We start from the raw sequence: 22940 nt of genomic DNA on the forward strand, positions 1-22940 counted from the left end.
GAAACATACTTTACTTTAAATGTAAGTCAGCGTAACAGACTTCTTTTCCAGGCCATTTTGGGCCATATTGAAGTACTGAAGTCAGAAAACACCCTTCATTTATTTAATTTCTTGTCAAAACAACACAACAGTACAAGTTATTCCTTTTTAAGATGTTTCTAAGAGGATTAGATGTAAGATAACCAACTTACTTAAAAAAGAGGAAAGTCAAAGAAAAATAAGTGAAAAAAAAAAACGAAAACCGAAAAAACCGAAAGAAAAAAATCCAAAACCGAAGCTAAAAAAAGAAATAGAAGACAGAGAAAATGGGACTCCCAACCACCGTGCAAGACCAGCCTGACCACCAAAACTGTCCCATCAGATAAACGGCACTTTCATATTTGACAGAAAGATGATCAACCACCCACTGTGAGAAGACAATTCAACACTCAAGAAGCGGTAACTGAGAAAAAGGAAACAGACAAAAAAGAAGCTGCTGGTGTTCTCAGAACAATGGATTGACCACACCATGTGCAATAGGCATTACTTTGATTATGAGAAGCTGAAAACACAACCAACTTCTAAGACTGAACTTTGGGTGAGTGGAAAAATATCCCTGCGGATTTCAGATATATGTCAAAACTTGACAGCGAGTCTCATGAAAAGAATGAAAGCTGTAATAAAAGCAAAGTGTGGACACATTAAATACTGAAACAAAATGAAATACTGTTCAGTTGTTGAAGCTTCCGTGTAATTTGCTGTTTGTTTTCTGCTTTTCTTCAGACCCTGAAAAATGAAACTTTCACTTAAGGGCCATTATGAATGGAAATTAAATGAAGGGTGGTCTCTTGACTTTTGGGCAAAATTGCAGATGCTGTAACTTGATAAGGCATTATGTACATTTTTTAATGATTTTCACATTTGTAGAGAGAAGCCGGCAGGTCAACGGTTTAGCGCTGTTGTGTTGTCACATTTTTGTCCTCAATGAAAGCAGTACACACATTTTATAACTGGAAGGCTGCTTTATTGTTAATAAAAAGGTTCGTGCTCAAATGAAGATAATTTTATATGTTCTTACTAAGAGTCCAAGTGGTTGTGCCACACACACACACACACACCATAATATGTCCTCCTACAACACTGTGTCAAACAATAACAACAGTTTGAAAAGCACTTTTGAATTCTTTTTCAGCAAAATGGAAAAAGCATTTTTTATCATGCTCAAAATGGAACAGTCCAATAACTGAATACTGATACAAAAGTGAGTCTCCGATGGAAAGAACACAAAAATCAGAAGGCAAGCTATTTTTCTTTTCACAAGCCAAGTGGATGATACACAAAGCACAGAAAACAGAACATCTGAACAGTTTCGTAACACCAAATCTAGGAGAAGTGGGCTCCCCCCCTCCTGGTTTGTATAGGTATTCCTCTGGCAGTAAGTCAGACACCTTGTACAGACTCAAAGTCCCTGATTTGCATTGTGCTCCATTTTTAATTTCCCCTCTCTTCCCCCTCCATAGGTTGTTCAATTTGGCACCATCCTCCAAGACTGCAGGAAAAAAGCGATTGAGAAAATGCGTGGAGAAAAACGCAGAAAAAGGCACACACAATTTGTGAAGTAACATCAGAAACAAACCGATGAACACATACAAACTGAAAAGGAGCAAACGGATGTATTGAGAGATAAAAAAAAAACCCAGTGATCTGGTTTAAGAATTAGTTACGGCACTGAAGTGTTTGGGGAGGCCTTAGAGAAATGCGTTACATTAGCATCTCGGTGACTGTTTGATTTTTCAGACTCAGTGTGTGATCACGTTGTCCGTAAGTAAGATGGAGCATATGTGCACATGTGTGTGGTCGTGTGTGGGCCTTTAGAAAGTTAGTACTTGGGATTCACAAAGGTGTGCTGGTAGTATAATCGTCATCATACAGTATCAAGTTCCAAGCAGCTCCAATAAAAATCGTGCGTGAACTTGTCCCCAAACACAAAAAAGGTTTTGACATCCACTGGACGTGTTGCATATAAACAAAATGTGACAGTGCTCATTTATATATATGCTCTCATACATATACATATATTACGTATTTTTATATATATATTTGTATAGTTTGTCTAATATAGTATCCATGGTACAATATATCATTCAGTTCCCCTCAACAATGTGAAGTGTTAAAAAATAACAAAAGAAAGAAAAGAAAAAGAAAGGTAACAAATTTGACAAGGGAATCAGCTGGAAGCCATTCTTACATTGTTGTTATAATCCGATTAATAGTAGTACTTCATCTGTAAAATTCTGTATTTACAAAAACCACAACAATGCATGCTGTTTAAAAGAAAAGCGTATATTACAATACTTATCGTCTCTCTCAAGTTTATTCTTCACTTTTCAGCAATTGTGCCATGTACATCATAGCCCCCACTGAATGATACATTAATACGTCATACAGCGTGTAAATGTGATTTTACAACACAGTACAACCAGGATTAAGGGAGGGGGGTGTTAGGAGAAATTGCATGGTAGTCTATGCTTTTCACTGGGCACCGATTTGGTTGGAGTCCATAGTTCCCACACTGATTTGGAGACAGGCAGTAGACAGACCCATAGACAGGTCTGAGAGGAAGGGGGAGTGGGGCTGTAAACACTGAATACACAAAAACGCACATACACTCACACACACGCACGCACAGGCTCTGATGGTGTGTTCTCCAGACTCCAGTGGCGTAGAGTGCCCTGTTTATTACTGGGACTTGTCCTCATCACCTTCTGCATCTACAGGGTGGTGACGGCAGAGAAAAGCATGGCAGGTAAGAGCAACTGTAAAAAGAAAACGCCTTTTTTTTCAGAAGACCGTAGTATGAAAGGACTCCTGACTACTGATCTTAGCTCTGAAATTTGTTCTCCAATTCCTTTATGGACACGCACTCGGACAGCCCACGCCATAATGACAGGAATCCTTTAAAAGAAATGTAGAATGAAAGAACATTGAGATAGAGAAGACATTTTGTTCTCTTCCAAGGCTTAACAATTTGCTTCGCCTCAAGAGCAAAAGTAGATGGCAGTTTGCTCGAGAGGTGCCAAACGTAGTGTCTTTGACGTTGACATATAGGCATTTTTACCAAAACAAATGGCATTTAAAGAACAGGTGAGCTGTCTGATTTCCACAGCTAGATCCCTTGCCGAGATGCACTGCTTAACATCTGACAACTAAAGCGTCCTTCGCCTTTACTTGAAAGAATCTGCATATTTCTGCCTTCTCAGACAAGAGCTTCAGGCCTCAAGTACATAGCATGCATGCTGGATAAGGTCTATGCCCTAAACAGTACTCACTGTATCATTCTACCAACAGTCAAAGCTACCCCACAACCCTAAAACTGGTGAAAAGCTGTAGACACATTCAAAACTACTACCCGACTGCTCTCCTTTTTTACTTCTTCTCCAAGACGAAAACATTTCTAACAAACCAGACAACCCCTGATATGGTCACCATGAGCATGTATTACCTTTAAAACAAATAACTGTCTCTACAAAAAATGTATGTTAAAGAGGTCACCTCCAATTGAGGTCTGGTCCCGACTCACAGACAAATCAGTGTAAGAGATTACAAATGGCATTGTGGCTTGCTGCAACCATTGAATATATGTAGTTTCATTGTTAAAAAGACCCTTGATTGCACATAAAAGACCAGAAATTAAGGGTCAAATCATATTGCTGGTGGAAATAAAAACAAATCAGGGTTGTCTGCCCAAGATTTGATTTGAATTAACTTTTTCTAAATAGTACTCTTTCCATAAGTTAAAGTCTAGGGCAGTGTGTATTGTAAAAAAAATCTTTTGATATTCCACTGACTTCAGCTATCTAGAGTTTTGCATGATGTGAGAGTTGGTTAGTTGCAAAGCAATGCTGATGACGGGGTAAGTACGAATACACTATTTGTCAAACCCAATATTTGAATATTACCAATTTTTCGCTTTCCAGTGAAATTACTGAAATGTTTTACCAGTGGACAGCCTCAAACTTATGTTCAAGCCACATTCGTGGTCTGAGCAGAAGTGTCAAGTGGACTATGATTACACATGCATGATTTCTGATCAAAACATGCCACCATGCAAGTCATTTCTATGCATTGAACGAGCACAATTAATTACTTATTTATCTGGAACCTGGTCTGAGCAAGTCCCTTTCAGCCCAACTCGAAACCCTGATAAATGACCCCAACCCAATTGCAGTGTGAAAGCCCATGTAAAAAATTCTTTTTTATGTAAGTATAACAAAGAGATGATGAAAAGACTAGTGACATGGGCTGAACGTTTCTTTTTTTTAACCACCTTTTTTTGCTGATCAAATAATGTAAAGATGCAAGTATATTAATCATACAACTGAAAACCCTTGCATAATGTTCTGGGTTTTGTTTTTTCTTTCTTTTTTTCTTTTCATTTTCTCTGCATCTTCTCTCATTTCAGTCAACTCTGCTGAGAACTGTTCCTCTCCAACGGTCGAATGACGTTTTGGAAACCTCCCTGTACCAAGTGGGAGGTGTCCACTGGATTTCGGCAGTGTAGTGTTTGTTAGGGGTAAATCCGTAGTGGAGGAATGCTGAACTCCACACTTGGTGGTGTAAAAGAATCCATCTTCAAAACATCTACTCTGTATACCGCGTGGTCCTATGGCAGGTGGTCCCTATTGAAGATGTCTGCCATGGGCCTTTCATAAGGTTTTCAGTTATTTTTGCCTCAGCGGCTGCTGTTTGAGCAGTAAGATATTGGTCAGTGAGCACAGAAGCCACACAGCAAGTTCACTATGGTTTGGTTTGGTCGTATTCAAAGTGGTAAGAAACCAAGCTGCTTTCTCTTCACTGGTGCATCTGTGACATTTGTAAACAACTTTTTTTTCTGATTTTCTGGGTTTTCATTGAAAATGATTTTTTTTGTACATTTGTTAGAACGGATACAGAGTTTCATCCCAATTATGTCTCATTTTGCTATATAACCACTGCTGTACTTCTAACACTTAGATTCCTTCACGTCTTTTTGGTTTTTGCCCTTCTTGCCTTTGCTTTCGCTCTCATCCAGTTTCTCTTTTTCAGGTTTGGTCACACTGTCATAAGAGGGCAGTGAGGCAGTAGAGGGCGTTCCCTCCTTCTTGTCCTGGTTGGTCCCTCCGTTCTCCAGCCTGCTGCTGCCAAGGAGCCGTTTGCAGATGAAGCCCCGGCGCACCAGGTGAGCACGGTAAGCCCGCTGGATGACCTGAGCAGACACATGCTCCTGCTTGCGACGCAGAGTTGTGGTGATGGGCTCAAATGACACCTTGGAAGGATTGGAGGCGATAAAGCGCTCCTCCATCTGCTGGCGCATCATGTCCAGGTCGCCGCTGTCACCCAGGACACGCTTGGTAAAGGCAAACAGGATGTCCAGGCAGTGGATGCGGTCTCCGCTCACCATGGGCAGGTCCATGGCGATCAGTTCTATAGTGTTGGGTTTCGGCACCCTCAGTGGGTGCTCCAGAGTGTCGGCAAAATCACTCAGCTTTGCAAATGCAATGAACTGTGAGGCCGTGGGGTCAAATTTCTCCCAGATCTCATAGAAAGACTCAAAGTCATCCTCACATAGCGGGTCTGCGCTCTCTTCTGTCGCCACACTGAAGTTCTCCAGAATGATAGCAATGTACATGTTTACCACGATCAGGAAAGAGACGATGATGTACATGACGAAAAAGAAGATTCCCACCGAAGGGTTGCCACAGTTGCCCTTTACTGTGGTGCCTGGGTTCTCTTTATTAGGGTCACAGTCTGGAGGGTAGTTGAGGATGGGAGCCAACAGGCCATCCCACCCTGCAGAAGTGGTGATCATGAACAGGCAGATCATGCTATTCCCAAAGGTTTCAAAGTTGTACATGTCATCAATACCGGCTTCCCGTTTAACATAAGCGAAGTTTGACATTCCAAAGATGGAGAAGATGAACATGACCAGGAAAAGCAGCAGGCCTATGTTGAACAGAGCTGGCAGTGACATCATCAGGGCAAACAGCAATGTCCGGATGCCCTTGGCCCCTTTGATCAGACGCAGGATACGTCCAATTCGAGCCAGACGAATGACCCTGAACAACGTTGGTGACACAAAGTACTTCTCAATCAAATCCGCCAGAAACATACCTATGGCATGGCAAATAAGACACACACAGAAGAACAACAGTTAGCAAAGGGAGCAGAATCTGAATCATTATGTCTTTTTTCACTGCTGTTATGTGCAACAATTACATGCAGTAATATGGCAAAATGCTGTATTTCGGGAAGACATACCTATACATTTCAGTAAGATAAATCCCATGTATTTAAGGTTAAATGTTCCCCTCCTCACAAAAACAAGATGGATGTTTACTTACCAACGATAGATAAAATGACCACGACACAATCAAAGATATTCCAGCCATTGGTGAAGTAGTAATGGCGCAGGGCAAAGAGCTTGAGGACAAACTCAGAGGTGAAGATTACGATGAAGATGAAGTTGACCCAGTACAAGATGTTCTCTGTTTCATCAGACTGATCATCTGTTTCCACCATCATAGTGACCATGTTCAGACAGATCAGGATCATGATGGAGATGTCGAAGACCTGCTGCGTCACAAAGTCAAACACCATCCCCTGGACCTTGTTCTAAAAAGGAAACATTTAACATAGAACTGAGATTAGTTACCTCTTATATGTTCACTGGTTCATGTAGGTGACTGAGAGGAAGGCTTAGGGTACCTGTGGCCTAGGTATGGGTTTCTGTGGTTTCTTTGAACCTAGTTTCTTCATTGCGTTGTAGTACTTCTTTTGTTCTTCTGTCATAAAGATATCCTGACCTCCAAAGTATAGATACACACAATATTTAATTATAATCCATTCAGTGCATAAGCAGCAGTATAACTGTTTGGAAATTAAATAAGCGAAGAGACTTATCTTTTTCTTCTGCTGGTTGAAATTGTCGATGATCACACCAATGAACAGGTTAAGAGTAAAAAAAGAGCCAAAAATAATGAAGATGACAAAGTAAATGTACATGTAGATGTTGTCCTCATACAAGGGCTGCTGCTCCACCTAACAAGACAATAAGACTGTTAACAACTGTCAGTGCTGTAGAACTGACATGTGAATTGTATTCTCAGCTGTTAAATGCATACCCCTCGTGAGTCAACAGCTGCATACATAATGTCCATCCAACCTTTGAAAGTAGCCTTTGAGAAAAATTATAGATCCATTAATAAAAGATTAGAAATCAACTAAAATATAAGCAACCATTCAAAAACGTCCAAATGGCACACTGCTCCAATACATAAGCTGGACTATGCATTAGTAAAGAGTTTTATATTCTTAATATAGAATATATTCCTCCTTCCACTGCATTTGATAAAGGAAACACTAAATTTCAGTTTGTAACACAAAAACTACAATGCTGGAAATACTGATCAGATCATTGTATGCAAGCATAAGGGTCATGAAAGATAAGTCTTACCACTTGAAGGAGAGCCAGGTAGCCAGCACCCACATTGTCAAAATTGATCTTGACGTTCTTCCAACGTACTTCAGAGAAATTCTGATAGATAAGCTCAAAGCACTGTGTTTTGTTGTCAACCTCCTCTGGTTCGAAGTATCCCTCTGCAGTTTCATTGTAACAGTAGTAATACTTGCCAGCAAACAGATTGACTCCCATGATACTGAAAATCAGCCAAAAGATGAGGCAAACCAGCAACACATTCATAATGGAAGGGATGGCACCCACCAAGGCGTTGACTACCACCTAGAGCAAAGTAGAAGAGATAAGGCAATGTAATGTGAGAGACCAGAAATGGGCAGATACACACACATATACACACACAAGTACTAACACCTACGTACAGACACATACACAGCAGCTTCATATTTGTATGGCGCTCTACAATCATTTTTAACCACTTCAATTCTGTATTTGAAAATACTTGTGTTATTCAGTGTTTATTTTTTTTTACTTTGTTTATTGATGTTTTCTTAAAAATTTATTAATCAGTAACTACCCTTAATTTAATCTCCAGTCAAAATGGATATTCATTTTCAGCATCAGGGGAAAAAAAAGCCTGAAACAGATTACTTCATATGTTTAAGTATTTGGTGTGTCTATACTTTTCCACTATTGCAGCTTCCATTCTTTTCAGAAGGCTTGCATTCAGTTTTTCAAAGAAATCTGCAGGGTATTTTCCACACCTCCAAAGTTCAGTCTTAGAATTTGGTTGTATTTTCTGCTTCTCATGATATAATTAATCCCAAACACATTCAGTGATGTTGAGCTCTGGACTCTGGGGTGGCCAATATATTGCTCTGAGAACACCAGCAGCTTCTTTGTTTTATTGGCATGTTCTGCATTTTGACAGTTATACATCCTTTCACACACACAATGTTGTCTTCTAACAATGGAAGGATGGACAAAAACACTTCTTGGATTCGTTCGGATTTGAGGCAAAAGTGGAGTTGATTTTCCCCTCTCTCTCAAAGATGAAAGAAGTACTGTTTACCTGATGGGACAGTTCTGGTGGTCTTCCAGGTTTTGCACAGATGTTAGGAGAGTCTCTTTTACTCTGGATTATCTTATATTTAACCTCAGAAATTTCTTCTAGGAAAAAAAATGTAAAGGGCTGTTTTGACTGGACATTAAATAAATGAAGGGTGGTCTCTGATTTTCACACATTACGATAGTATATTTTTACTTTTTAGATATTTGGAGGTTTCCACAAAAACAGATCGGTGGTAGTAAATGTATCATAAAACTGGGCTCAGGATTAATGTTCTAAAAATATGATTATATACATGATCAGTATCGTAAATAGCTGCCATACAGATAGGTAGTGCATACTCAATACACACCCTACAACCCCATAACAACCTCTCCTTCCACCTGTATGGCTACCAGCACCCACTCCTCCCTCGCTACCCTAATGACTCTCTAAACCCCCCCTGCTGCCCCCAGCTTCAACATCACACTGGCAAGCGAGAGCAGGTCTACATACACTCAAACCCCCACTCCCCATCTCCCTCACCGTCCCCCCATAGCCCTGTTCAAGATCCCATCCACCAGTGAGTAGCGAGGAGAGGAGCGCCATTGGACGCTCGCTAACCGTGTTAGGCAGGCCGAGCCGCAGCTCTCGGGCAGGCAGCTGAGCATGCATGTTTCTCACAGACTCCACAGTGGAGCCATATTCCCTCCTTGCACACAAATAGATACACTGGAATGGCAGGATTCTCCTGGCAGATACTGGGTGTTACCTGTATTAAAAGTAAACCCAATAACCTTAAAGCCATTTGATGTCAAAGACGGACACTTGGAAGGAAATTAATTTGACCATTACAGAAAGAACTTTTAGACAGGATAGACAGGATATATTGTGGGAAATGCTCTTGGAAGCAAAATTAGCAAAATGACTGAAAGCCTGCTAGGGCCTTTATATTGTATTCTGCATAATCCTTAAACATAATAAAAATAGCAAAGATCTAAATAAACCAAATTCTCTATCATATTGTGTAATTATTACAATATGGGATCAAAGAGACACCCACAAAAAAAGGTATTTGTCAGGAGAATCACTGTTGGCTACTGATAGATCACACATTTAAATGTCACAGAGACATCGCAGTTATTCATGAGAATCAACACATGGATATAAAAGTGAGGGAAAATGGCTTTCAAAAGTGCATAATGTGCATTGGCAATTGAACAGGACATGCGTGTTACATGGCATCTTTGTGCAAACTCAAGAACCGTTAAAATCAATAAATAAATGGATCAGGAGGGGCACCAGCACAGAGAGATTTACATATGTTTGCCAAAGATAAGATTATTTGATGCATCGTCTGAGTAATCAGAAAAGCAGGGACAATTTCAGAACAGCCTAAAATGACTGTACGTCCATGTTAATCATAACAAAAGTACAAAAATACAAATCCTTCTACTAACAATAATTTATTACAATTTTGTTGAGAATACTGATGTATCAGTTATCATGCATCATGTATCATGATGACCAGTATCTCACTAAATTTCTCACCTCTCTGCGCTGCTGTCTCCTTATCAAGTCATTTATTCATTTTTAACTCTTATTTTTTGTTCAGTTCAAACAAAATGGCATTACAGTTGATGAACATAGACAATGACTAATATAATTCAAATATACTATAAAGAATTCATTTACGTGTTCTCTTTCTATCAATATGTAATGTTACTTTGAGCTGTACATGTAATTTAACTGAATTACTAACAGGGAAAACTCAGTTTAACAGCGCTTTAGATACATAACATTCCACATTTCACCCAAAAATGACATTCTTAGAAGATCTAAACTAAACAAATAAAATAAATAAATAAAAGAAAATAAATCAGGTAAAGAAATAAAATGATTAAGTAGGACTTCAGTAACGTATATAGTTTGGTAAGTGTGGCAAATGAATTCTGGAAAACTAATTTCTTTGTAAACAAAAAGCCACCTTTGAGGCCTGCAATTAATGTAGCAAAAAATAAATACAGTAAATAGTAAACACATCAGTAATTATCTTGTCTGTCATTTTTGGGTCATTTGTTCAATCTGTAGAGGACACAAGTTTTGCCCAGTGAAATGGGCAAATTTTGAGCCACAGCGATGATAATCGGGTTTAAGTTATATGCATCTCTCTGCTCTAGTGGGTCCAGTCTCCCAGTTCCACCACTTCTAACAGGAAACACCGTGCTATGTCCTAATGCCATGCTGTGAATAAAACCACTTACTGCCAGCAGGCTGCCTGGTCAATTTCCTAAGCTTCTGTTTTGACTCATGAAAATCACAAATTTTCATGAAAATATCCTCAAAGCCATAACTTCATTGTGGTTATGTATCTTGAGATATCTATCATACGTATAGGACCTAGAGCACAGATACTCAATTCACGGTCCTCTACATATTACAGTTTCCACCATTTTGTTACAGGTGTCGCAGAGGCCAGTCAAATTGGTCTGTTAAGCCTGAGGCTTTGGCTCATTTTGGTATAAAAATTGACAGAAGCTTAGCAAATATCTTTCTCTCACACCCACACTGCTGTGTGTGTGAGGTTCTCTTTATTTTCAGTCCTTTGAGCAGATCCTGGACAAGCAAAAGAGAGGTGAGGCGTGGCTCCAGCAGGTTTACCCCACAGCGCTGCGCTGGCCTGGGCAGCACAGGGCCGAGCAGGCTGAAGTGGACAGGGTGAGATGGACGGGTCAGGAGGAGGGAGGGAGGGGAAGGGGAGAAAAGGTGCTGCACAGTGCTGCAGGTGGGGGAAGAGGGAAGGAAGGAGGTGAGGGGTAGAAAGGCAAGAGAAGCTCAAGGCAACCAGTCCATGGGTAAGAGAGGAGGGACTGAACGTGACAACAACCAGGCACAACCGCTCACAACCACCAAGCAGAGATGAGTGCTGAAAAGGCTCAGCTTAAAACCTACATTAACTGCCTCAGATTTACGCAAAAATGGCTGAACAAACTAGACGTAGGACGTAATTGAAGGCCATGCTGTTTCCTTCCACAATCCACTATATATGAATACAGTACTGTGCAAATGCCTTGGACAACTTGAGAAAATTATATTTAAAGCTATTTATCTGAGTAGTAAGCACTTATTTGCTTGGATAAAACAACAGAAAAAATAAATTCACATTAATATAAACAAATAAACATTAATACAACAAACTGTATTTTTCTGTCTGTATGTGTGTTAGGGCCCTGATACATGAAGCTGATTGTCAGCCAGTGGATGCCATCAGGCTGTTGGTAAGCACTGCTGGCTGACTGTTGCCTGTAGTATGTGCAGTGTGTGCTGTACTACTGGCTCTAGTCATTTCTTGTCAGCACTGTTTTGGCTGATTAAGCAGACTAAATCAGCATCGGCAGTCATAGCGCATGAGTAGAGAAATAGAAATAGAAAAAGAGCAAAGCGAGCAAATGGCAGTCTCAAGAGGACACACACAGAAAGCAGCCTGGTTATTCTATCACTACCATACTGGCATTTTAAAACTGCACTATGTAGTTTTTGAAGATTTGGAGACCTCTCTGGTAGAAATCTGTAATTACACACAATGTAAGGAAAAACATTTTATAAAGTTGGCTGCGCTTTGCACTCACAGGAGCAAATGAATTGTTTTTTTTTAATGCGTTGAATGACTATTCAAAGAGAACATGGTGAAGAATTTGAGAATGTAAGTGGCTTATCTGCTGTAGTCTCTGTGATGTGTTCAAGTACACATTTTTACAGGAGACAAGAGGCAACTGTGGGCTAAAGGAAAATCATCAGTTGGCCTTAGTTGGTGCTACATCTTGCTTGTCAGTTTAATGTCTGGGCCCTTAGCTGAACTATTTCAAACCTCTCCCTTCTAACTACTTAACAAGATTTCAATCAAATTTTTGAAAACACGTCTTTTACTAATTTACTATATTCATGTTTATCTGCATTGATTCTAATGGTATTAGTGATTTTATGAGGAAAAACACACTTTCTGCCCAGACAAAGTTTTAAATTATTTCCTTGGCCAGCCTAAGACTTGTGCACAGTACTGTACATAACGGCTGTAAGCACTATGCAGAGAACGTGCATTATGGTGAGACGTGAGTGATTACTTCACAGTATAAGAACTGTGTGGCACAGGTCTTCCAGTCTGAGGTGGCTCTAAGTGATACTGCATGGGGCAGGTGGCGTGGTCAGTTCAGTGGTCTGGTGGATCTGTGCTGCTGGTTGTTCTCTGACAGATGCAAAAGGCGGTGGGGTCAGTGGGATAGGGTAGAGATGGAGGGAAGGGGGCTCTCCATTAAAAGCAGAGGTTGAGAACCAGGCCAAATGAGCAGCCAATTGCAGATCAAACACTCCGTGAAATGGTGAGGTTTATCTCCATTTTTGAAAAATACTTTTGCATGGTACATTTTTAAGGCGCCAAATGCTACAAAGGCTGATCTTGTAATCATGTTATAATTTGTGATGAGGCAGCTTTGAAAAAAATGCCTTTTTGGTATTATAAAGTTAATAATCTTTGTCATTTTCTTCTGTTTTAAAGTATTAACTATGAATCTGTTGAACACAAGAAGTTTCCACTAAAACTGGGGAATACTTGTGTTCTAAAGATTTTTTATTTTTGTCCAAATTACTGCAGCTGCATCATGACTCAAACATTGGCATATGTGGTATTGTTAAGCATGAAAAGGGTGATATCTTTTCATTGGTTGCTGTTTTTAAAAATCCCCCTGGTATGACTTTGGCATTGTTGTTTTCTTTTGCTCTTTTTGATCAGTTCTAGCATGCTGTAACTGTTGAATGGGCATGCAGAAGGATCAGCTCTATAGCTTTTCTTACCCTCATCCCTTCAAAACGTGACAATGCTCTGAGTGGTCTCAGGGCCCTGAGTGTCCTGAGTGATTTAATGGGCCCTAGATCGGAGAAGCCCAGCGCATTAGCTATAAGGCTGACTATAGACACCTACACAGAAACAGAGAAGCAAAAAAGGATCCAGACTGTTAGATGGATAAAGCTCTTTAGGAAAGAGATGGTCCTAGAGCTGATCGACTGTTGTTTTACACACATAAAGAAGTACTTGGGTAGGTATACACATATATAATACTGCTTTTATATATGTATATATCCTCAAGAGAGAGAGTTATGTTTAGTATGGGTTATAGGCATATATGGGTTTTGAGGCAGCAGAAAGGCCCCTGTTTTTTTTTTGTTTGTTTGTTTATTTCTGTTAGTTTTGGGATGTCGGCGAGTCTTGTGAGCTTCTTTGTACCTGTAAAAAAAACTTGTCGTTGAAAGAGAGAGACAGAGAGGCATAAGACTCAAAGACAAGGATAAAGGAGGCAGAGAATCATAACATCAGGCTCATTTAGTACAGAAAAACTTCAGGGACTTGGGGAAGTGGGGGCTGGTAAGGAAGGGTTAAAGGAGGCAGAGGAGATATCCCTGCAGACGTTCAAAAATCCCAACAGACTACAAGAATCTTACCCTTGCCCTTCTAACATTGTCTCTCCTTGTCGCTCTCGGCTGAGGCATAAAATCCCATACAATTTAAGACAGACATACTAACGGAACCTAAGAGAAAGAATACAGGTAAACATGTACATGTATGCCAAGTTTGCAGTTACATTGATTTCACACATTGAGTTTACAGAGACTGATAAGACCACAGTGACACAGTGTAACATGAAGGAAAGGGGGAGATTAGGGGAGATCACCTAACTGGACAGCACTGTAAGGACAAGTTCATACTACAGAAACTGAAGCCCTACAAGTCTCAAAGTGCCATCCAAAACATGGTCAAAAAGTGTGTACACTCTAAGCTCCCTAGGGTCATGGTGAAAAAAGTAATAGGTACACACAGATCTATTTAAAAATCATCTGGCTCTAGAAGCTTCACTGTCTGGTGTATGCACTCTATAGAGGAAAAAGGTGAATATTTGAGTTTTATGATTAACGCCCAAGACAAAAAATATGAAAATCAGTAAAGAGTTCAGAAAAATATGTGCATGGATAGGCACTGACCATCAAATCAGGGCTTGAGTTCCTGTATAAAGGAAAACAAACAGATCTGAGCATCTCCAATCAGCCACTGACAAAGACAGCAAAAGTACACAACACCCAAAGCTGACCAACTTACAGAGGGGATTCTAACAAAGGTGAAAGCTTTATCCTGCATTTGGAGACCTCTACGCATCATATGCACTATTCTAGCTCTATATACCTATGTATATATATATCTCAATGCATTAGTCTTTATCACAGTGGTTCCCAGACCCATTGTGTTTTCCCTACTCCAACATACCAGATTCAACCCATTAGCTAATTAATACACAAGATGTTGGGTGAGGTACAACAGGAAAAATGCAAAAAATGTAAATTGCATGGAATCTTTCAGACTGGGGCTGAAAACAACTGCTGATGTAACAACATAAAGACATTAAATTAGTTACACAAAAATGTCCTCCTAATGTCTAAAATCCTCTGTAGCAGCTGCTGCACAACTTTTCTATCTTAGAACATTTAGCTCATAAAGCTTTCACCTTCATCTAAAGGTTGGATCTTTGCAGGTAATTGTCACCTTTAGCCTCAGTCTGAGCCCGTGGAGGGCCCCTCTACGGAGGGCCCGGGCCCCTGAGCCAGTCGGGATGGCCCCACAGCTCTAGTTCTCCTCATGTGCCAACGCTCTCACTCTGCAAGGCAAGGTCAATGAGATGGGTGGCTGTGGCCGAATGAAGACAGGGAACTAAAACAAAAAGGAACATAAAAAGAAGCAAACGAAATTCAAGTATAATCCAAACATAAGCCAAATGACTGATGAACCATACTCACACCAATCACACTCATTCGTATTTTAAGTAGCTTTTGACTATCAGTTGTCTGACCTGTTCAGACGGCTATGCAACTTTGGATATGTTCGATTTCTGTAATCACAGCAAGTGCCATGATGACTTTTCTTGATCAGTAACTCAGTGATACTGTATAAACTGATACAATCACCAAATAAAAACTATTAATTTTATTTAGGACATACAAAAAGTTCTAACACATTCCCTCAACACTCATAAACTGAAAAATAGAAATATGAGCTTAAAAAGACAATGGCATGAGCAGAAAGGTAGTAAACTGAATGAGGAATGAGACACATATACATACAGACAGGGAAAGGAAGACCGTTGCACACAAAAGCATGCTGGACATGATGGTGGTCTCTTTGTTGAAGCCCCTCTGAGCAGCACAGTGTCAAAAGCACAGCACAGGACAGCAGAGGAACAGGGCACACACAGGACACGAAGCAGAACCACGGCAGAGCGATGGCTGATGTCGAGGCCACACTCACCGTTTGCCGCATGTCCCCAACATCTTTACATCTCAGCACTCTACCGCAAATATTTCCAAAACACAAGCAGGTGTGGGTGGGACAGGGTGGATAGCACTCTTTATCCAGCTTGGGAAATGTAGTTCCTCCCAACTACCCCAAGTTGCAGGAAAATATAGACAGGACCAAGTCCCAACAGCTAAAATATAGTTGTATATTTGATGACACTGCAGGAGTAGTGTGGAGCATTAAGAATCAAGAGTTTTTCTTTTTCTTTTTTTTTAACTTCATGTTTTTTTTACTGCCCATTCCAATTTTTTTAACAAGCCCTCGTCAACTCCGTCTTGCCGCGTCCCCTTAAGGGAGTTTCCGACCTGGACTTGCAAACTACTCCTTCTGTTATATATGACTGCTGGTGCAACATTATTATTCTGCTAGTTAGCAAGCAAAAGGCTACCAGGCTTACAACACCAAAAAACACCATGGTTCTAAAGCAATGCTTATAGCCAGGCAAAGCAATTATTCTGAAAAATTATTTACTTCATTCAGAAACCTAGCTACGGGCGTTTCAATTTAAAAATCCACTTCTCACCTCCACTTGTGCTATGAGTAGCCACTTGTATAATACAGGTGTGATGCACTTCTGAGTAGTAAGTCTAAGTTGGCAAGGGCATGTTAGAAAAGAGCATTGAAACAGGATCCTAGCATGAATTATGATGTTAATTTACACTACATAGATAAGTTACACTACTGCATAACAGTAAGAATCAATTAAACTATGTACCTACAACAAGTGTTTCCATAAAAGGTGGGGGCAAATTATTTACATGCTGTGTTTATTGAAAACAGTACGAAGACAACAAAAACTGAAAAATGTTATTGCGTTTTGAAAAACATGGGTTTTTTATTTGTACCCAAATATATGCGTACAACAAAAAAGTTGGGATGGGGCATGTTTACCTCTGTGTTTCATCACCTCTTCTTTTAACAACACTCTGTGAGCATTTGGGAACTAAGGAGACCAATTCAAATATAGGATTTCAGCTTCTCAACAGTTCAGGATCTTTATTGCCATATTTTTTGTTTCATAATGCATTTTCAGCAGGTGACAGGTCTGGACTGCAGGCAGCAGTCTTTTACTATAGAGAACACTATGGTGTTTCTGGATACTGTTTATATGTTTCTTTTTTGCACAATAGAATTTTAACTTGCATTTGTGGACGATGAACTGCGTCCACAGACAGGTAAGCAGACTGCTTCTACAAACATTTGTAAAAGAATGGGTCACTCTCAGGAGCTCAGTGAATTCCAGCGTGGTACCATGATAGGAAGCCACGTGTGCAAGAAGTCCAGTCGTGAAATTTCCTTGCTACTAAATATTCCACAGTCAACTGCCAATGGCATTATAACAAAGTGGAAGCGATTTGGAATGACAGCAACTCAGCCACAAAGTGGTAGGCCATGTAAAATGGCAAAGCAGCTTCATGGAATGGGTTTCCATGGCCGAGCAGCTGCATCCAAGCATTACATCATCAGCGTAATGCAAAGAATCGAATGCAGTGGTGTAAAGTGCCGCCACTGGACTCTAGAGCAGTGGAGACGTGCTCTCTGGAGTGATGAATCACGTTTCTCTGTCTGGCAATCCAATGGATGACTCTGGGTTTGGTGGTTGCCAGAAGTTATTGTAATTGTCTGACTGAACTGTGCCAAGTGTAAAGTTTGGTGGAGGGGGGATTATGGTTGGAGTTGTTAAGTTGGGCTCAGCCCCTTAGTTCTAGTGAAAGGAACTCTTAATGCTTCAGCAGACCAAGAGATTTTGGACAATTTCATGCTCACAACTTTGTGGGAACAGTTTGGAGATGGCCCCTTCCTGTTCCAACATGACTGCGCACCAGTGCTCAAAGCAAGGACCATAAAGACATGGATGAGTGAGTCTGGTGTGGAAGAACTTGACTGGCCTGCACAGAGTCCTGACCTCAACCTGACAGAACACCTTTTGGAAGAATTAGAGTGGAGACTGCGGGCCAGGCCTTCTCGTCCAACATCAGTGTCTGACCTCACAAATGCGCTTCTGGAAGAAGGGTCAGAAATTCCCATAAACACACTCCTAACCCTTGTGGAAAGCCTTCCCAGAAGAGTTGAAGCTGTGGGTTGACATCATATTAAACCCTACAGATTAAGAATGGGATCTCACTCAATTGCATATGCGTGTGAAGGCAGATGAGTGAATACTTTTGGCAATATAGTATATTTTTCAAAAAACAATTTCTCAGTTCCAATCTTCAATGTATTGTCTTTGTACTATTTTCAATTCAATATTTTAAATGATTTGCACGTCATGGCAGCTTTTTTTGGAAACAGGGTTGTATATAATAATGTGAAGGTAATTTATGATTTATAATTTTCTCATAAAGGCTATGTTTCCCAAGAGGATCTAAGCTGTCTCTAAAAGCTAAGCTTTACAACAAATGCTGTAGTATGGTAATTGATTTAGTCATGTCCAGTAATAAAAAGGCCTCATTATATACCCAGTATCTGTCACACCAACTCTCCAACCTGTCCTGCACAGTCTAAGTCTGGAACAAAGTGTTGGGACTGATGGGCTCTGCTGAAAGGCAGTTAGATCAGGAACAAGGTCAGAGCACACAATCACACAAAACACACCCACACTCGCTCACACACAGAAAATGCATATTTTAATTGTAATCATAAAACATCTAAACATCATGAGAGAAGCACACAGGCACCATGACACACCCATACAAGATTGTCCCAGGTCCCTTACTGTGAAATTGACCTCTAAGTGCTTTAAATATAGCAATTTAGTGCATGTACATCTAAACTACTACCAAAACCCACACCCTCTGTAGATACAGCAGATCGTCACACCAAACAATGAATTCTGAAAATGGACTTCAAAAACGATCTATAAGAGCAGTCTCAGAAAAAGGACGAATTTTTAATACATAACATGCACTCTCTTGAGTGCATTTTAGTCAATTCCCAAACCACAACTACTACTGCTACTAATGATGAAAATAAATAAAATCATATTTATTATTAATATTATTATTATTATTAGCAGTTGTAACAGTATAAATACATTTATTAATGTATTTTAGTGTTTAAATAAAATAAACTTACATTTTAGTCCTTACTGGACAGCATTATCGTTCCTGCTGAACGCAAGTAAAGTCATTGCAGGTGAAGTCTTGGGAAATCAAGTCTTTAAATTTGTGTTTGTAGAGGATTCATTTGATTTCCATTCATTCTTAATTCTGACATGCTGTATCTACCACATCATGAATGAATAGGAAAAGGCAGATTTAATCTAAATTAGCATAACAGCTAAGCTACTTATAGCCAAATTTAGCTATTTACAGCTAAATAACAATATGTGCAGCATTCAAACATGAAAATGTGTTGTTAATTGTAAAAATGTGATGGGCTGTACAAAGTGGTAGTCTGAGACCTCTGATCTAAAGGAATTATACATACATTTCTGTATACACTTTAAGAGCCCCGCTCTTGTGAACTGACACAGAAATGCATAACACTTGGAGGGTCTCTCACAATGAGGGCTAAGAATGAGGTCAGTCCAGAGACATATCTTCATTATACACTGCATTAGACGATACACAGACACAAATACACATAAAGGTTTCAGAACAAGAATCTTGTAGGGCTGAGTGCTTGAATATTATATCAATAATCCTTGTTATTGATGACTGACTATGGCTTGTGTTGTTTTTTGATACTAACACACACCCTCAGAATTTATTTCTTTATTTTTTGTTTTTAAACATGTAATTGCAAAAAAGAAGGGAAATATACAACAGTATACAATTCTTTGCTAGTAACAGAAGATCTGGAAGTACTTTAGCAGAGAATTGTTTTAAATATTCAAGCATCTCAGTAGCACAGAGAAGTAAAACATTTTTATGGTTATGCATGGGTGAGAAGCCTGTGAGTCTATAGATAAAACACAGGTTTCTTGCTCAGTGCAATGACTCCTGAAGAATTACTGATTAGCTCTCATTACATGTCACCTCTGCATACCATTACACTCTATCACATACTATATTCAGTTTCTCCTTTCATGTGATTTTGCCCAACACATTCACACCTTGCTGAAAAATCCTGGGAGCCACCGTGTGCTCAACTTCACATAAGGCGCACTACATCTGCATGGCAACAGCAGACACTGAGCAGATATTTGTGAGAAAGTTTCTCATCTCCCCTGCTACACCACTTTCCACTTAAACTGACAGCTCAAAGACACCACAGCAATATTTTCAGCTATTTTAAGCCCTTTCTAAAGTCTCTCTGAATTTGACAGGCTCCAACATTGGCATTTCTATCATCAAGCACTGTTGATACTTTTCTTGATGTCTGAGCTGCTGGAAATGTATGATTATCAGATATTATAAGGCTAGAAATCTTCCAAAGCCCAGTCCAAACCACTAGAACAACATGCTCAAGGATTTGTTGCTAGTGAAATCACATAAACATATTATAGTACGTTGTTAATATATAGATTTAATATATAATTAATATATAAATGTAATATATATTAAATATATGTTCACAAAACCAAATAACATTATCTACATAAAAAACATATACTGAATCTTACTATAGACTTCACAGCCGTAAATTGTGCCCTGCTTACATCATCTTATATATGTTGGTAGGTCAAACTCTGATCAACAAGGTGTGTATGTGTAAGGCAAGCATACAACATCACTGCCAATCAACATTAAATGACTTGGAGGCAGACTTACATCCACAATGAAGAAGTCCAGCCAGCACCAGGCATTGGTGAAATACTTCACAAAGCCATAAGCCACCCATTTAAGCAGCATCTCCAGAATGAAGATATAGGTGAAAACCCTGTCAGCATACTCCAGGATGATTCGAATAGTCTTCCTCTGCTCAATGTACACATCTTCAAAGGCCTGCATGGAGAATGCACAATAGCACTTAGGCACTGGCTGTGAGTGAACTCTGAAAAAAGATGATCTAATCTGATACATTAGGGCCCACTATCACTGGAAAAAATATAGGTGGGGGTTACTTGGGGTTGTCAGTAAAGCAGGGGAACAAAATGGGAAAAAGCATGTGTAGCACTATGCAGAAGTCAGAGAACATATTTTATTTTTTTCTCATCTGTATCCTGTGAAAAAAAGGGTTTCCAAAACTGGAGTACAAAAAATATTAAAGAATATTGAAAAAATGGAACGTAATATCTGTGCAAAACTTAGCAGACTAGCAAAACTGTCCCCATAAGATTAACAGCACTTAAATCGTTCAGCTTTGAGAGAGAGGAAAAATCAAGATTCAGCTCTGAAACAATACACAAGCTATTCTGTCCATCCTTGTACTGCGAGAAGGCAACTTCACACTACGGGTCTGAAAGGATGTGGAGCTGTTATTTGGTGTTGTTATGTTTGCACTACAACACCAAAACTTGACATCTGAGATGTGTAGTAAGTGTTTATGGGCTGATGAAGTCTAAATTTGTAATGGGGATTACTTGGATTGCGAAAAGCAGAAAATGCAACCAACTTTTAAGACCAAACTTTGGAATGCAGATTCATTTAAAAAAAACAGAAGTCTCCCAAAAAGAATGGAAGCTGTAATAAAAGCAATGGGTGAATATGCTAAATACTGATTAATTTGATGTTATATTTAGTTGCAGATGTTTCTGTGCTATGTTAAATATGTTTCTGTTTTTTCCTGATGCTGAAAAATTAATAACTTGTAATGACCATTTTGACTGGAAATTACATACATGAAGGTGATTGCTGACTTTTGCACAGTAGTCTATGGAATTAAAAATCAATACAGTTTTGTGGGTATAAAACAATAAGCAGCATCAGCCAGTGTTAAGCAGTAAGGCAGTGTTCCTGAATTCCATTATGTTCCTATTTTGGTTACATTAGTGGTGCAAAGGGGAAGTACCTTGCCAGCAACAGAAATAGATCCCTGATTTGATAAATGGTGCAGTCCATTATTCGCATAACACAGCAGCACATTTCAGGCTCCGAATCACTTCAGAGTGAGTGTGCTTCGCCTGTGCATTTTTACCATTTCACTTAATGACAGAATTATGATTCACACTATTACATTTCAGACTGCAAAACCTGACAAATGACAAAAGAAATTTTGAGCCAAGAGAGTTTTATTTGTAGGGGTGCGCGTTCTCGTGTAAACTCACCAAGGCTCCACTACTAAGCAGAATCATGAAGATGATGAGGGTTTCAAACCAGTTGTGTTCCACAATGAGATAGCAGGTCTTCCGGAGATACCACCAGTATTTTCCCCAGCCTTCCGTGATGGACACATCGCAGCACTTGTAGCGTGCAACACAAGCTGCCAAACAGAAAGGTTTGCTTAGCCACTCAGTCACCAGCACTGATTCCACATTTAGCTGCTATGTGATGCATTTTAGGGAACCACTAAAAAACTGCAAAAAGTTTTTTGTTCATGTAGCTTCTCTAAGAGCTAAATACATGCATGACATGGATTACAATTATTCAACTGTGGGAATTTATGCATGAATATGTTTAACTAGTTAAGTGCTACCTTCAGTCCAGCAGGCTTCTGGGTCCAAATACTCTTCCACTGCTTCCACTACCACAGCTTCCTCTATCTCTGGTTTAATATCTATAGTGCTGCCTTCTGACGAACTGCTGTCATCCAGCTAATAGAGGAAAACAAGGTAGGTTCATACTATATTAATCATATGAACTTAAAGGAAAAGCATAAAACTATCAGGTGTGATGGATAAAACACCAGGTACTGTACTGTAACAGTAACATAATATAAATCAATCTGGCTTGTAACTAATGTCCAGTGGGAGGACAATGATAAACATTACCTCTCATCTATGCCAAGCTTTTTCTTTTGAGGCCAAATCAATAGACCAAGTATTTTGTTTCCGTCAGTAGCATCACACAGGGGCATCAGCTTCCTGCGCACCCGGCTGTATATTTAGTTAATTTTAGTTATTTACAAAAGGTAGTACATAACTCATTTTTATACATACCTTAGTATTAGCAGCCATAGCACACTGTTTGAACCAGTAATACAGAGGTTAAGAAATTACTCATCTGCTATATTTTTATATACGG

At 39.5% G+C, this 22940-nt stretch overlaps 1 protein-coding gene across 7 annotated transcripts in view; it reads right to left on the reverse strand.

Annotated features, from left to right (window-relative positions):
- Window positions 1-981: 981 nt before the first annotated feature.
- scn8aa (sodium channel, voltage gated, type VIII, alpha subunit a) overlaps window positions 982-22940 on the reverse strand; it is a 74057-nt gene continuing 52098 nt past the window's right edge. For 6 of the 7 annotated variants that reach the window (XM_017707628.2, XM_037541315.1, XM_017707637.2 and 3 more), the window contains 10 exons: window positions 22393-22510; window positions 22025-22179; window positions 20589-20762; window positions 13329-13451; window positions 7472-7756; window positions 7140-7193; window positions 6919-7056; window positions 6724-6828; window positions 6360-6630; window positions 4982-6129 (listed from right to left, as the gene is read on the reverse strand). In XM_017707628.2, coding sequence (XP_017563117.1) covers window positions 4982-6129; window positions 6360-6630; window positions 6724-6828; window positions 6919-7056; window positions 7140-7193; window positions 7472-7756; window positions 13329-13451; window positions 20589-20762; window positions 22025-22179; window positions 22393-22510 — 2571 coding nt within the window. Of the gene's footprint in view, window positions 6130-6359; window positions 6631-6723; window positions 6829-6918; window positions 7057-7139; window positions 7194-7471; window positions 7757-13328; window positions 13452-20588; window positions 20763-22024; window positions 22180-22392; window positions 22511-22940 lie in introns of all 7 variants that reach the window. The other variant, XM_037541316.1, reaches the window with a different exon arrangement.

This window comes from Pygocentrus nattereri, chromosome 9, assembly GCF_015220715.1.
Source record: "Pygocentrus nattereri isolate fPygNat1 chromosome 9, fPygNat1.pri, whole genome shotgun sequence".
NCBI classification, from domain to species: domain Eukaryota; kingdom Metazoa; phylum Chordata; class Actinopteri; order Characiformes; family Serrasalmidae; genus Pygocentrus; species Pygocentrus nattereri.